The sequence below is a fragment of the Gymnodraco acuticeps genome, unplaced genomic scaffold (assembly GCF_902827175.1).
Source record: "Gymnodraco acuticeps unplaced genomic scaffold, fGymAcu1.1, whole genome shotgun sequence".
Taxonomy (NCBI): Eukaryota; Metazoa; Chordata; class Actinopteri; order Perciformes; family Bathydraconidae; genus Gymnodraco; species Gymnodraco acuticeps.
In genome coordinates this window covers 203,412-216,226 of record NW_022990792.1, presented here as the reverse complement: position 1 = coordinate 216,226, position 12,815 = coordinate 203,412, and the positions used below count along the sequence as shown (strand labels likewise).

Sequence of the window (12,815 nt, the reverse complement as noted above, 5' to 3'; positions counted from 1 at the left end):
CGGAGTTTCTGAAGATGGACATTAGAAGTTTTTTTAATAAAAAAGACGGCAATTCTCAAGTGGTGGCTCACACAACAACCCCAGAGCCACCACCTGAGCCAGGTGAACAAGGTATGTACCTGTCAGTAAACTTAAAAGTTATGCGAACATGTAAGCAAAGCATAAATTACAGCTACGTTGACGTTACTTTGAATCGCGCGGGTAAGCTAAACCGTTAACAAGTAGCTTTAGCTAGCCAGATTAAATAAACACTTTGTCATACAATCTAAATGTTGTGTTTTTTAGCGTTACCTGGTGATTTCAAAGAAAGCTCTCTGGGAAATGTTGACTTACTGTCAGTGTTCGACATGAAGCTAGAAGCTACCTTACAGTACCAGTAGCGTGGCGTGGGGAAAAATGTAGGGGAAGCCCATTTTTTGGGTCGGGGGGGGGGGGGGGGGGGGTCAATAACGTAACTAGATGAGTGATTATAGCGCCCGGTATCGTTTTACACACATTTGTATCACACAGATGCAGGACTTGCACACGCCTGTTATCTAACCGACAGGTCCGCACGCACTCTCCAGCTGAAACTCTCTCCTTATTAATTTAAGCATTTAATTATTAATGTATGCAGACAATCACACAATCTATGTGATGTTTGGATTTACCGTGCCTCTCAATTGCCCGTGGCAGGTTGGCAAGGTCGATGAATCCTGAAGTTGCCCAAGGATTGTTCAGGGAGCACGAATCCTTGTCAAAAAGAAGACATGGCCAGCAAAATAGACGCTGAAGTTTAGCGCTTCCAGTTAGCCACTCCGTGCGGACATAATTGTCCTCATTGAACGTCCGATTCTCTCCCTTTTTCCTCTGTGTACACACAGCTCGAGTGCGGGCATTGGCCTGTCATCTGATTTAATTTTTAGTTGCTGCTGTAGCGGAAGTTTAGTAAAGTTATGTTTGATTAAGTACGCCAAATCTCCTCCCTCCATAATGCTTCATTTGCTTGATAATTTCTAATGGCGGTGATGACAGTTACAGTATTAAAACTGATGTTGATGTGATTTGATTGGATGGCAGTGTCCAATCAAATCGCCAGCCGCCAGCCGCCTCTGAAGGGAAGCAAGAGGCGGCTGGCTTCCCTTGGCATGGCCCTGACCAATCACAGGTTGGCAGGGGCATCACGTGGGCCTCATCTGATTGGTCAATCCCTCCTTTTTTTTCACCAAGGGAAGCTAGATTCGGCTGGCCTCCTCTCGCAACATAGAGTGCAATCTACTGTTTCACCATAACATCTAGAGGGGCGCTGTTTCACTCTTTGTAAAATACTCAATGAGAATGGGGGAGAGTCGGGCCGGCAGCAAAACACAGCAAAGGAGAATTATCGAGTGTATTTATTTATTTATTTAAATTATAACTACAATCCGAAAAAACAGGGGAAGCCTGGCTTCCCTTGGCCTCCGGGAGAAAACGCCACTGTACAGTACACAGTTGATCCGGAGTCCTGTCAGTTAAGGTGTTTCATAGTTAGCTTAGCTAAGCATCAACCTAGCACTGAAATATATGGATGTTATGTGATAGTATTTCTGAGAAAAAGTCAGCTGAAATGGTGGCATAGTTGCCACTGCTTTACGTGTCGACAGCATGTTTGAACGTATTTGCAGCAGTAAATGTGGCTGTCGGGTCACTGACGTTGCCATAACAACACCTGCATTTAAATGTGCAACCTCTTTTTGTGACAGATTTTACATGAAATTATAATTCTTCTGATTGATATTTCCTATTGACAGCTAGTTTCTATGTGAACATTATGAGATGGACAGCCAGCTTTTTATACAAATATTTCAGATCAAAGCCAATCCAGTGGGGCTCCTGAAAGGCGGCAAGGGACACTATGCTCCCAAATATTAAGCCTTGACCCGCATCTTAAAATTGATATGATCAAAAAATGATCTGCATTGTCGGAGGCCTTTTTTCCTCATTATCATGTCAAATTGTACAGCTTTCCTTAGTGTTGAATGCAGAAAGATGACTATATTAGAGTATTAAGTGAAAATGACTATATTAAAGTTTTAAGTAAATATTAGGGCTGTCAAACGATTACAAATTGTAATCAGATTAATCACAGCTTAAAAATTAATTAATCATGATTAATCACCATTCGAACTATGTCCAAAATATGCCATTTATTTATGTATATTGTTGGGAATGGAAAGATAAATGAAAGAAGGCGGATATATCCATTTAACATACAGTATCTATGTTTATAAAACATTTCTGCGTGTCAAAATGAAAGACAACCCACACACCTATCAATCATCAAACCGTGGGGTTTTAATTCATTACGTGTTGATTTCTATCAACGGGGGAGTACTTCAGGAAAGTCGACAGAGGGGGGGGGCGGCGGCTAGTGGACTACTTCGTGACCACAGAGTGTGAACGTTGTGATCAGCTGTTTTAGCGCAGTTCTCCAGTGAAGGGGGGAGTCTCCCTCCGCAGCCGGTTGGCTTAGTTTTGGCACAATTCCGTTGTCCAGACCGACGTTAACAGCAGCCCTGTCTGTGCACACGGAGACCGACTCTGTCGTCCGGTGATCTAACCGCCTTCTGGAAAAGCTTCACAAGTACGTCGGTACGCAAATGCGCTTTGTGACACAAGTGACGGTACGCATTTCAGATTACGCACATAACCTGCATAACTCGAGGGAAGGGGGCGGGGGTCAGAGGGCCTAGGTATAAGTGCACGGCTCGCCACTGCAAATAGCCAATCACACAAAAAACATGTTGCTGTGACTGTGAGCATTAAACAATTAAAATTAAACTAACACAACAGTACGTTATTGTCCTTATAAAATAAAAACATACATTTTGTCCACCGATATAATACAGGCACCTTACCCTCAAGAGATCCTCACGTGCTTTGAGAGTCTCCCACAATCTATCGCCATAACAAAGCTAATGCAGGCATACGTTTGTGACACTAGATGGCGCAATTGTGTATGTGCGTGTGGGGAGTCTTGCAGTAGAACATTTGACTGTAGTGCCGCCACTGTGGGCTAAGCCCCGAATGTTTCCAGGTCCAGGCGACGCCCCTGGGCACTGCTCAATCCACTCCTCCATAGTAAGATGGAGTTCATCTTAAATGTTTCCATCTTAAGCTTTGTAAGTTTGTTTCGCAACGGAAGAAATGTAAATATATTTATAAAACTGACAAGTCAAATCAAGCAATCTGATTGGTCGATAGCGTTTTTTGCGGACTTCTTTGATTACAGATTTGAAAACATCGTTGCTTGCTTTAAAAGTAGCACAATTCATGATGTCAAGCCTTGGGAAGTATCTAGATATCCCTGCCCTAATGCCAAAGGAACTGCACACTGAATATGTGTTGCAGTTTGATGTCTATGTCTGGACCGCTGCGTAACAAGGAGGGTTTCTGCCCCGTTGCTTCTCCGCTGCTTTCTTGTTCCAGTTTGCCCAACGGTATACTGTTTTTCTCAGACGCGGAGGGATACTGACTTGTTGTGAAAAGTAACTTACAATTCTACCCGTGTTTTATAAACATTATATACATATGCCATTAATAACTGTGTAATATATACCTGGCTGCTAAATCCTAAGAACTGTTACAGGATTTGTATTTTGAGAAGTATTTTGTTTTACTTTTTTTTTGTATTATATTTTTTATTATATCATAACTTAGTTCTTTTTTTAATATATGTAACATTAAGCTGTCTGTGGCTCTTTCCTGCTGTAACGATGCACATGTCCCCTCTGTGGGACTAATAAAGGTCTTCTGATTCATTGATATTTGGATATCAAGCCCCCTCAAAAAAACCAAGATGGACCTTCATTAGAGTAAATATATATTTTGGTCATATGAAAGTTATACTACAATACACATCCATACACATTAGGGTAGTGGACATTTAAAAGGGTAATAAGGGGGATCCCCATTTTGTAAATATTATAATCATAGATTTAAAAAAACGTGGAAGCGTTTGACTGAAACTGTTGTTTATTGAAGCGGGTTCAGGGTGTTCTTCTCGGTCTTCTTGGGCAGCAAACATGTTTCTTCCCACATAATACCCCCCCAAAAAGTAATGTTCGGCTCTGCTTCCTCGGAGGCTCTCGCGGAGGAGCAGACAGGAGTGGGGAGTTGCCAATAGATGGCAGAATAAGCCAGCTAATCGAATAAGCCAGCTAATCTCTTTTTTCTCTCTGTTTTATTATGTGTTGAGGTGGAGAAGCCAAACTTTGCTTCTTGCATCTGTAAGAAATTAAAATCAATACGTGAATATTAAATGAATGCACCGTTTTATTTTGAAAAGCTTTATTTTGAAGGAAAACCCGAATGTTTACATTACGTCACTTCCGGGTTTACTTAACTTTGTTTTCCGCGGTTAGAATGGATCAAATAAAAAGTCCTGAATGAGAATATGAGGAGGGAAGACCCTCCAGATGTACTTGCTTTGAAACCACTGGACTAATCGAGCATTTGTATGTGATTTATATAACTATATATCATTATATATGACATATCAGTCAGAGGTCTAAGATGTTCGATAGTAACGTAGTTTTAACTGAATAGAGAATATTTACTCGCACAGTAATATGTCTTACACATTGTTCTGTTGGTACTTGTTCTGAGTATTTCTTATCCATAGTTAGGGATTCAAAGTGAGAGTAATTACAGCTTCATTTCTAATTAAAATAAATATATATCTAAATATTTATTGAACAAATTGTTAACTTCATTGCAAAGATAAAAACAAAGTCATTAAAATCATCAGTACCAATCAGCAATTCCATCAACATGTTTTTCATCATTGTCTCTTTAATCAATTCATTGTTGAAAATGTTTTAAATGTTCTTCCCCTGGACACATCATTAACAATATAATGTGTCTTTAACCCACTAAGTAAAACCATAAGCATATCGTAAAGAGTATATTTTAAAACCAATAAAGAGAGGAAATGATTTAAATCCATTCACAAATGATTTGAAAGCCAGCCACTGTTAAACAACAGATCTGGACCTTTGGTGGAATCATAGAAAGCCGGGAGTTGAATTATCTGGAGGCCGACCCTTCACTTCCGTTTCTGGTGAGGAAAACAAACAATGAGATTTTAATTCATTTCTCAGATAAACAATATTTCAACCCTGTTTTCCTGTTCTCCTGTTGCAGCTATATTGGTAGTTGGATGTGTCCGCTGCGTTTAGGTTTCCACTTTTGGAGAATAGAGCATTATTTCCCACTCACATGTACACTCGTAAAGCTTGTTGACACGGGCAATGTCATTCTTGGTCATCGTAAGAGCAGTCTTAAAGTCACGACTCGGATTGCTCTTGGCGAGGATGGTTGGTTTGCCGTTTTTGCTGAAGCCGTGTCTTGAGGATCAAAAGAAGACAACATGTTTGGCAAACACACATCACAAGCACACAGACACTTGCTTCTTCACTAGGCAAGTTAGACGTAAGACCTACAACTGATTTAATTCAATATTGGATGAAATTTGACTTCACAATACCCAACATTGAAGAAAGAAAACCGATGAATAATAATGAAACGTTTGATTTTGAATGCAGGACTTTTACATGTAAAATAATACTTTTACAACCTAGAATAGCTATTTTCACTACAGTAAAAGATCTGAGTATCATATACACACATACAGTCACACAAACACTCACTTTCCGTAGTGCATGACAGAGTCGAAGTCGTAGGGAGTACCCAAGTTGTTAGTTTCCTTCTTCTTAAAGTTATGTTCTTTTCCTGCACAGGAAGAGAGAACAAGAGAGCATTTATATTTGAGAACAGTTTTTTATAAACGCTGGATTGAAAATGTGGGAACAAAACTTGCTTAAAAGCATGCTGGAAGACTTCACAGCCAACTCCTTTATTAGTAACTATTGGATGGATTTAAGCCAGACATTCGTGAAGCTCACAGGATGTTTCCCTGACTTTTCTTCTAGAGCAGCAACTTGGCTAAAGCTTTCACCGATCCAGTCAAATATCTCAACATCTAAAGATGGCACAAAACTCAAAGATAATATATTGTAATCATTTAAATCTAATGCCATCAGATACAAATCTAAATGTGTCCAATACTTATCTCTGCAAAGCTAACACCTTCCCCAGCCTCAGATGTCCTTTGTGTCGACTTGTAATGATCAGATGTTATCATTCTAAAAGACTAAACACAAGACAGGGCTTTTCCAAGTGGGATGGAGGGTGTACAAACTGGGAAATGGGAAAGACCCTCCAGAGCTGCTATCATGGCAATGACTTTGGTGGCTTTTCAGACATAAGGCATAAACTCACCTCTCTGTAGATCGCATCATCTTTCATACAACACATACTGTACAATCAGGACTGTGAAGAAGAGCGTTTGTGTGTGAGCGGACCTGTCTTAATGTTCTGGGAGAGGATGGTGACGTATTCGTCTCTGTCGGAGCGGACTTGCTCGTGGTTGAAGCCCAGAGCGTGGAGAACCTCGTGCTGCACTGTGGATGTGCTCACACAACTATTTTTCTTCAGGGAGACGCGCTGTCCTCCATCCTGTCGGCCCAGGGAGGACCAACACCTCACACACACACACACACACACACACACACACACACACACACACACACACACACACACACACACACACACACACACACACACACACACACCACACACACACACACACACACACACACACACACACACACACACACACACACACACACACACACACACACACACACACACACACACACACTCACTAAGAATAGGTATTGTTGATACATTCCTGGCCTCTTGTGTGAAAGAGGGATCTGTTGTTTTTTTACATTCCAAAGTAACTAATTCATGGCGCATTTCCACAACGTGCCCGTTTTTTTTATTGCGTTTCCACTTGGCGTAGTTCCAGCTACTATTTCAAAGTTTTTCTGGCCCCATAAAATCGAGGTTCTTTCCGGGCCAACAACCGGGCTGAGTCGGGCTGAGTATGCTAAACTAGAGAGAATCGCTGGCAAGGGGGCTACAACTACATCCCCCATCAAGAATAAGCCCCTTTAATTCATATTTGGTGACCCTGTACAAAAAGTAGTGAAATTAAGCCCCTCCCCTAAAGTATGATTTTCTTCAACACTGACATGAAGCAACATCACGACCAACCACAACAGAAACAGATTCAGACTTAAGTTCAAATGTAATCACAGAATAGTGAGATTTCTTTGTGTTACAATGTGTGTTCTTACCCAGATCCAGAGAAGAAGTCGAGGTAATCTCGCTGGGTGGTCTTCGGGACAAAGCGAATGCAGGTGGATGCGTGGAAGGTCACCAGGGCTCTTCTGATGGTGCTGCGCTCTGTTCTGGCTGCAGAGACAAAGAACAGGGTGCTGAGCACTGTTCTCACCAAACCTGGTCTGCCTTGCAGCATAAGATCTCACTTTAGGTTGAATTTTAGGGTCAATGTGTATTTACTGTAGTCGGGGGAGATGGAGAACGGTACGTTTACGAGACTAGATTTGGGCGATTTGGGCCATTTGCAGCCTTTCGCCGTGCAGCTATCTGCATTCCTTCTTAGATTTGGCACAATGTCGCCGTCGACCAGGGGCGTAGCTGCAGAACAATAAGTTAAACACATTTGTTCATGAATATCTGTACCAGGAGTCTGGAGTTTCACAAATATCATTTACATTTACACATTTGCTGAGGCTAAGGGTTTTTCCCTTCGTGAAAAATACATTTTAACAAGTTACAAATCACACAAGCATGTCTGAGCAACAATGAGACACCTTAACATGTCCTCAAATAACACAAGCTGAACCCAACAGGTGTTTGGAAAAGAATCCTTAATAAATGTCTTCAATGGTAACTTTTGAAAACTCATATTCTGTTGTTCGACTTTGACGAACAGAGATGAGATCTATACCAAGTCTTATTGTCATTTTGCCATCATGTTTTTGGATAGAAAATATGAAACTTGTGTCGTACTTATGTGAGCATTAGCTCTCTCGATGATGTCAGAGGCGTCCAAAGACTCTTCTGAAACAACAGAGAAAACAAATGATACCAGAACATTTAAAAGAGAAACTAAATGTCAATATACAGTCAATTCTTCATTTCCAACTCACGTCTTTCCCCGTTATCAGTAGCACCCTGCAAAGCGAATGGACACCATTATAAATATAAAAAACATGTTATTTCTCTTCAATGTTATTCATACAAATAAAATAATGTATTCCCTTTTTCTTTAAATAAAAAATGAACATTTTGTAAAGAGTCAGACTCACCGGAGGAATGGCCGACAAAGACATGAAGAGGACGAAAAGCAAAACTGGAGTCATGACGGCGGTCCTCTGAAGTCAAACCTCAAATCTGAAAGTGTTCGGTGGTTAAGGAAAAGGTTTGGTATACATACGTCCTAAATGATTTCTGTGAGAACACAAATAGTGAGAAGAGGGTCAGTGGAGCTTACCTGCTGGAGCTGACTGCGATGCTCGATGCAGCAGGTTCTCAGATCTTATAGAAAGCTGCGTGTCAGAGGATGGAGTCAGATCTGACGCCTCAGCTTTCAGTAAAACATGTTATTTATAGAATAATACTCAAGAAGAATTCAACAGAAATGAGTCATTATCAAGAAATACATGGCCAATAGGCGCATTCACACTGCGGTACTTTTCCCCACAAAGGTTCACATGAACTTAGTTCATGTGAACTCTTTAGTTCATGTGAACTCTTTAGTTCTCATGAACTAAGTACAGATCGCGTTCACACCGGAATAAGTCCCTGAGGGAGGATTAGGCAAATGAAGCCGCTGACGTCACTTGTTCTTCTTCTGCTTTGGGTTTACTGGCAGGCCGCAAACCACTTCACGGCGTATACTGCCGCCCAAAGTCCCCGGCCGGAAGTCCCCGGAGTTGGGGACTGGCTTCAGTAGAAGCTGCTGGGACTCCCAGCAGCTTCTACTGAAGCCTTCCGAGTAAATCGCCAGAACGCCGACACCTCCTCATCTCCACTGCTCCCATGTTTTATTTTGTGTTGCCATAAGTTAGTCTCTCTGCGTTTCTGCGCTGGGCTAATGCTAATAATGCTAATGCGAGGATAATAAAATGGCGGCTTCACAAAACTTTTTGGGAGTTTTGCGGGGCGTGGTTTGCAATCCGCCCAGCCAATCAGACATATAGCTCTTTACTCACAAGAGAGCCACTCGAAAGTCCCTGCTCTCTAGCAGGGACTTTCGTGGGGGTAAAAAGGTTCACATGAACTAATTTTAGTACCGGCTCTTTTTGGTGTGAACGCGATAAAAGAGTTCTCATGAACTAAGTTCACATGAACCTTTGTGGGAAAAGTACCGCAGTGTGAATGCGCCTAATGGTTCCTCTTTCAAAGAAACAGAAGTTATGAAAACCAGGAAACACTTAAAGGTGGGGTAGGTAAGTTTGAGAAACCGGCTCGAGATACACTTGTTATATTCCATGGATATATATTCAAGTGTTTTTATTTATTTATTAATATTATAACTACAATCCAAAAAAAACAGGGGACATAAGAAAATAGTGTATAGCACATTGAGAGATCACCGGGGTCGCATGGCCTGGTGTAATATTTATATTTGACAACAGTGTGATCTTTTGTATTTTACAGCAGCCACCATATCCGAAGAGCGAGCTGTGCAGTTTGCAGAATGGTTGAAGAATAACTCACAGCCCCTCGCCCAGGTGGAGGCATATATTCGCGACAGCTGCCAGTACAGGGCAGGATGGATACGGGCCGAGCACTCGAAGTCCATTCCCGAAGTCCTGGCCATGTTCCCTCGTCTTACTACTCCAGGCATGGTATGTCAAAACTCAAATATACGTATAGTAGCCTGGCGCCTATTTGCTAGAGCAGTTTGGTAAATAGAAGCCAGGCTCTCCTCCAGGAGGAGACGCGTTTAGCCATTTTGTGAGAATGGAAACTACTCATTGCTTATTGGAGAATTAGGACAGAGCGATACAAAATGGAATATATCGCTTCTTTTGAAAGAAAATCACCTGGACCATGTTTTTGGGGACCTGAGGAATAACTATACCTTTCAGGACAGGAACCCCTTTTGGCGTTCCTGTTGCTATGTACAGTATATAGCAACATACATTTTTTGTAATTTTTGAATAAATATTTGAAGTTTTTCAGAAAACTTAGGTCAGGATTTAGAAGGCGTTTTTAGAATCGGCCTCAGGTCTAAATGGGTTAATCCAATAGTATACACAGGACATGCTGTATAAAGCCCACTTCTTTTCAGAAGTAGTAGAGTTGGTGCATATAATTCTTGTGCACATACAGTAGCTTGTGCACATTATGTTATGCATTGTCACTACTCGTGAGTTTGGATTCCTACAGGCTAAATCTTGGTCATGCTTTTATTAACCTTGCTTCTTTAAGTATTGGAGCTCAGCCATCATAGGTCTTGTCAACTTGCCCTGAATTATATCAATATCTTTATTTGTCCTGTATTTAACACTTTATGGTCAGGAAAATGTACTTTTTTACTATGCACTAGGAATAGTGAGTGTATTGTCATATTGTCTAAATGACCATGTTTCTCAATTTGTCTCCATCTTTTAGATTGCACAAGATTTTTCGATCCTCTTCGCAGAGCCTGCACCTAAACTCTTCGAAACGTGGGTTCCTCTTTACGCTGACAAGATCATTCGTCTGGCGAAACGCGAAGGGAAACTCGCATTGCCAGAGGAACAGATCAATCTGGGTAAGATAGTTATTTTATAACAAACTTAGCAAATGTAAAGAATACCTTACTAATAATAATAATAAGGAGTTTGTTTTTATATCATGCTTTTCTGGATACTCAAATATACATAAGAACTTAACAAAACACTCAAACAAGAAAGACATTTTTTTTGGTGATTTGATTGATGTGGAACTTTATTTTATTGTATTATACGACTATTCAAGTCTATATTGACACCCATAATTGTCCTCCTACAGATGCCAGGGGAGAAGTAGCCCTGATGCTGCTGCCTGTCATGCTCCCTCCGCCTGTTTATAAACAGGGCAGAAAATTGGTCCGTGCCAGTGTGGAAGAATCAAAGAGATTCTTCATCGATGTTAAGCCTGTAAGTAATTTACCTTTGAACAGAAATTCAAATATAAATTCATAGTGAAATGACTCCAATTATTCTTTTATACTGTTGGAAAGCCTGATTCCTCTTTACAACGAGGTGCAACTTGTAAAGATTGTATTCGTGGAATGAGTGACACAGCTTAACGTTTGTCAGAATACTCATTTCATGAAGCACTATTCTTACAAGTTGTAACTCGGTGTAAGTTGTTACTCCATATCGACGTGGGATGTATAAACCACAGACCACACATAAGTAGACTGGCCACGCACCCAGAATAAATGGTTTAAGACCACGCCATTGAATTTAGGGCTGTCACGCTTCTTTCTTAAATCAGCTGATGGGGTGGGAGGGGGTTGAAAGAGCTTCAGTAGAGAGCTGATGACAATTTCTCTGCACCGGTAGAAATACTTATCTTTTTTCTTTTCTTTCTCATCATAGGTCGGAACTAACATGGTGGAGTATTTGGAGCAAGCCAAATCGTCCAGGTCGTGCCCGTTCGTGCTACTGCTTGAGGATGGGATGCTGTGCTCTCAAGCCTTTGTTGTGATCTCAGGCAAGGCTATTGAGACTGAGACGGCTCTCGCAGCAGCTGTGGATACCTGTTTTAAGAGTTTTTATGTCTTTGACATAAACTATACAAATCAGTGTTTGCCTACTTGGCAATTTTACCAGGATGTTGTTTATGAACTCGAGGGAACTGTTTCCCCAGCAGTGAAGTTCCTGAAAACGCAAATACATGCTTGCAACTAGACTGGCCTGCACCCATCTCTTCCTTTCTCTCTCCTCTCCCTCTTGTTCCACATCTCTCCATAGTATCAATAAGCCTTGTGTGAGGAACTGGGAATTTTATTTTTTGATGTGTTTTGATTCTGTGATATGAATTTTAATAAATCATTATTGTTACATTGGTGTGAGAATATATTTGATCAAGAAAACAACCGAAGGATCAGAGGTGAGTAAATGCCAACAAGATGTATCACACAATTGTGATAATGTGATCATTTTGTTAAATTGATGACTATCAATTGTGCCAATGAAATGTCAATTATAAAAGGGAACAACCCATTATAATTAGTAATAATTAATTATACATTAACAACTAAACCCAGCAGTGTAGTCAATGTGAACCCTTCATTGGGTTAAAAAACCAACCCAATTTGTTGGGTAATATTATATAACCCAACAAATTGGGTTGGTTATATAACTTATATAACCAACAAATTGGGTTGGTTATATAACTTATATAACCAACAAATTGGGTTGGTTATATAACCAACCCAATTTGTTGGGTTAAATTAACCCAGCGTGTGTTCTGTCCAATATTTACCCAGCGCTGGGTTGGGAAACTACCGAAATTGGGTAGTTTTTAACCCAGTAGTTTTAAGAGTGTAAAGTGTTCTTACCTTTGTCGTTGTTCTCTGAAGATGAGAAAGCAGAGAGCAGGGAGCGTTTTTTTAATACCAGAGGGAGGGGCAGGATTCTCTTTGGTCACATGATTTCACAGAAACAGACTGTTTGTGAAATCATGTGACCAAAGAGAATCCTGCCCTCCCTCCATAAACTGTTTTATCTTAAAACCTATTTGTTAAAGATGTGATTGTGTAACAGGCTCAACAAGCTAGTGAGGAAAACACCCTTTGAGAACATTTCCCCACAACATGAACTTGAAAGCTGAAGAAAAATATCTCGTAATTATTTAACACAATATTGTTTTCGGTATTT

The 12,815-nt window shown here is 40.7% G+C and overlaps 2 protein-coding genes across 3 annotated transcripts; one reads left to right on the top strand and one right to left on the bottom strand.

Moving 5' to 3' along the window:
- The first annotated feature begins 60 nt into the window (after positions 1 to 60).
- LOC117557075 lies at positions 61 to 11,925 on the top strand. The gene is made up of 5 exons (XM_034232757.1): positions 61 to 111; positions 9,616 to 9,806; positions 10,576 to 10,717; positions 10,957 to 11,084; positions 11,532 to 11,925. The coding sequence occupies exons 2-5, from the start codon at positions 9,777 to 9,779 to the stop codon at positions 11,841 to 11,843; spliced, it is 612 nt and encodes a 203-aa protein (XP_034088648.1). The 5' UTR covers positions 61 to 111; positions 9,616 to 9,776; the 3' UTR covers positions 11,844 to 11,925.
- Positions 4,292 to 12,513, bottom strand: LOC117557074 (low choriolytic enzyme-like). Of its 2 annotated transcripts, XM_034232754.1 has the most exons (11): positions 12,497 to 12,513; positions 8,447 to 8,539; positions 8,262 to 8,346; positions 8,103 to 8,127; positions 7,963 to 8,013; positions 7,450 to 7,587; positions 7,224 to 7,341; positions 6,384 to 6,562; positions 5,670 to 5,751; positions 5,239 to 5,366; positions 4,292 to 5,077 (listed from the first exon to the last, which is right to left on the bottom strand). In XM_034232754.1, coding segments are annotated over exons 3-11 (777 nt in total). In that variant the 5' UTR covers positions 8,316 to 8,346; positions 8,447 to 8,539; positions 12,497 to 12,513; the 3' UTR covers positions 4,292 to 5,075. The 2 variants fall into 2 exon arrangements, with proteins under 2 accessions (XP_034088645.1, XP_034088647.1); XM_034232756.1 differs by lacking the exon at positions 12,497 to 12,513 and having other exon boundaries at positions 7,963 to 8,010; positions 8,447 to 8,704.
- Between the last annotated feature and the right edge of the window lie 302 nt (positions 12,514 to 12,815).

What these genes read in the sequence shown, in the direction of transcription:
- LOC117557074 (XM_034232754.1), bottom strand. Translation starts at nt 8,315, where the DNA reads ATGACTCCAGTTTTGCTTTTCGTCCTCTTCATGTCTTTGTCGGCCATT. An exon ending in CTTTGTCGGCCATTCCTCCG is followed by an intron (nt 8,128 to 8,261) that starts GTGAGTCTGACT and finishes TTCGCTTTGCAG; the next exon opens with GGTGCTACTGATAACGGGGA. An exon ending in TACTGATAACGGGGAAAGAC is followed by an intron (nt 8,014 to 8,102) that starts GTGAGTTGGAAA and finishes CTGTTGTTTCAG; the next exon opens with AAGAGTCTTTGGACGCCTCT.
- LOC117557075 (XM_034232757.1), top strand. Translation starts at nt 9,777, where the DNA reads ATGTTCCCTCGTCTTACTACTCCAGGCATG. An exon ending in AGAGGAACAGATCAATCTGG is followed by an intron (nt 10,718 to 10,956) that starts GTAAGATAGTTA and finishes GTCCTCCTACAG; the next exon opens with ATGCCAGGGGAGAAGTAGCC. An exon ending in TCTTCATCGATGTTAAGCCT is followed by an intron (nt 11,085 to 11,531) that starts GTAAGTAATTTA and finishes TTCTCATCATAG; the next exon opens with GTCGGAACTAACATGGTGGA.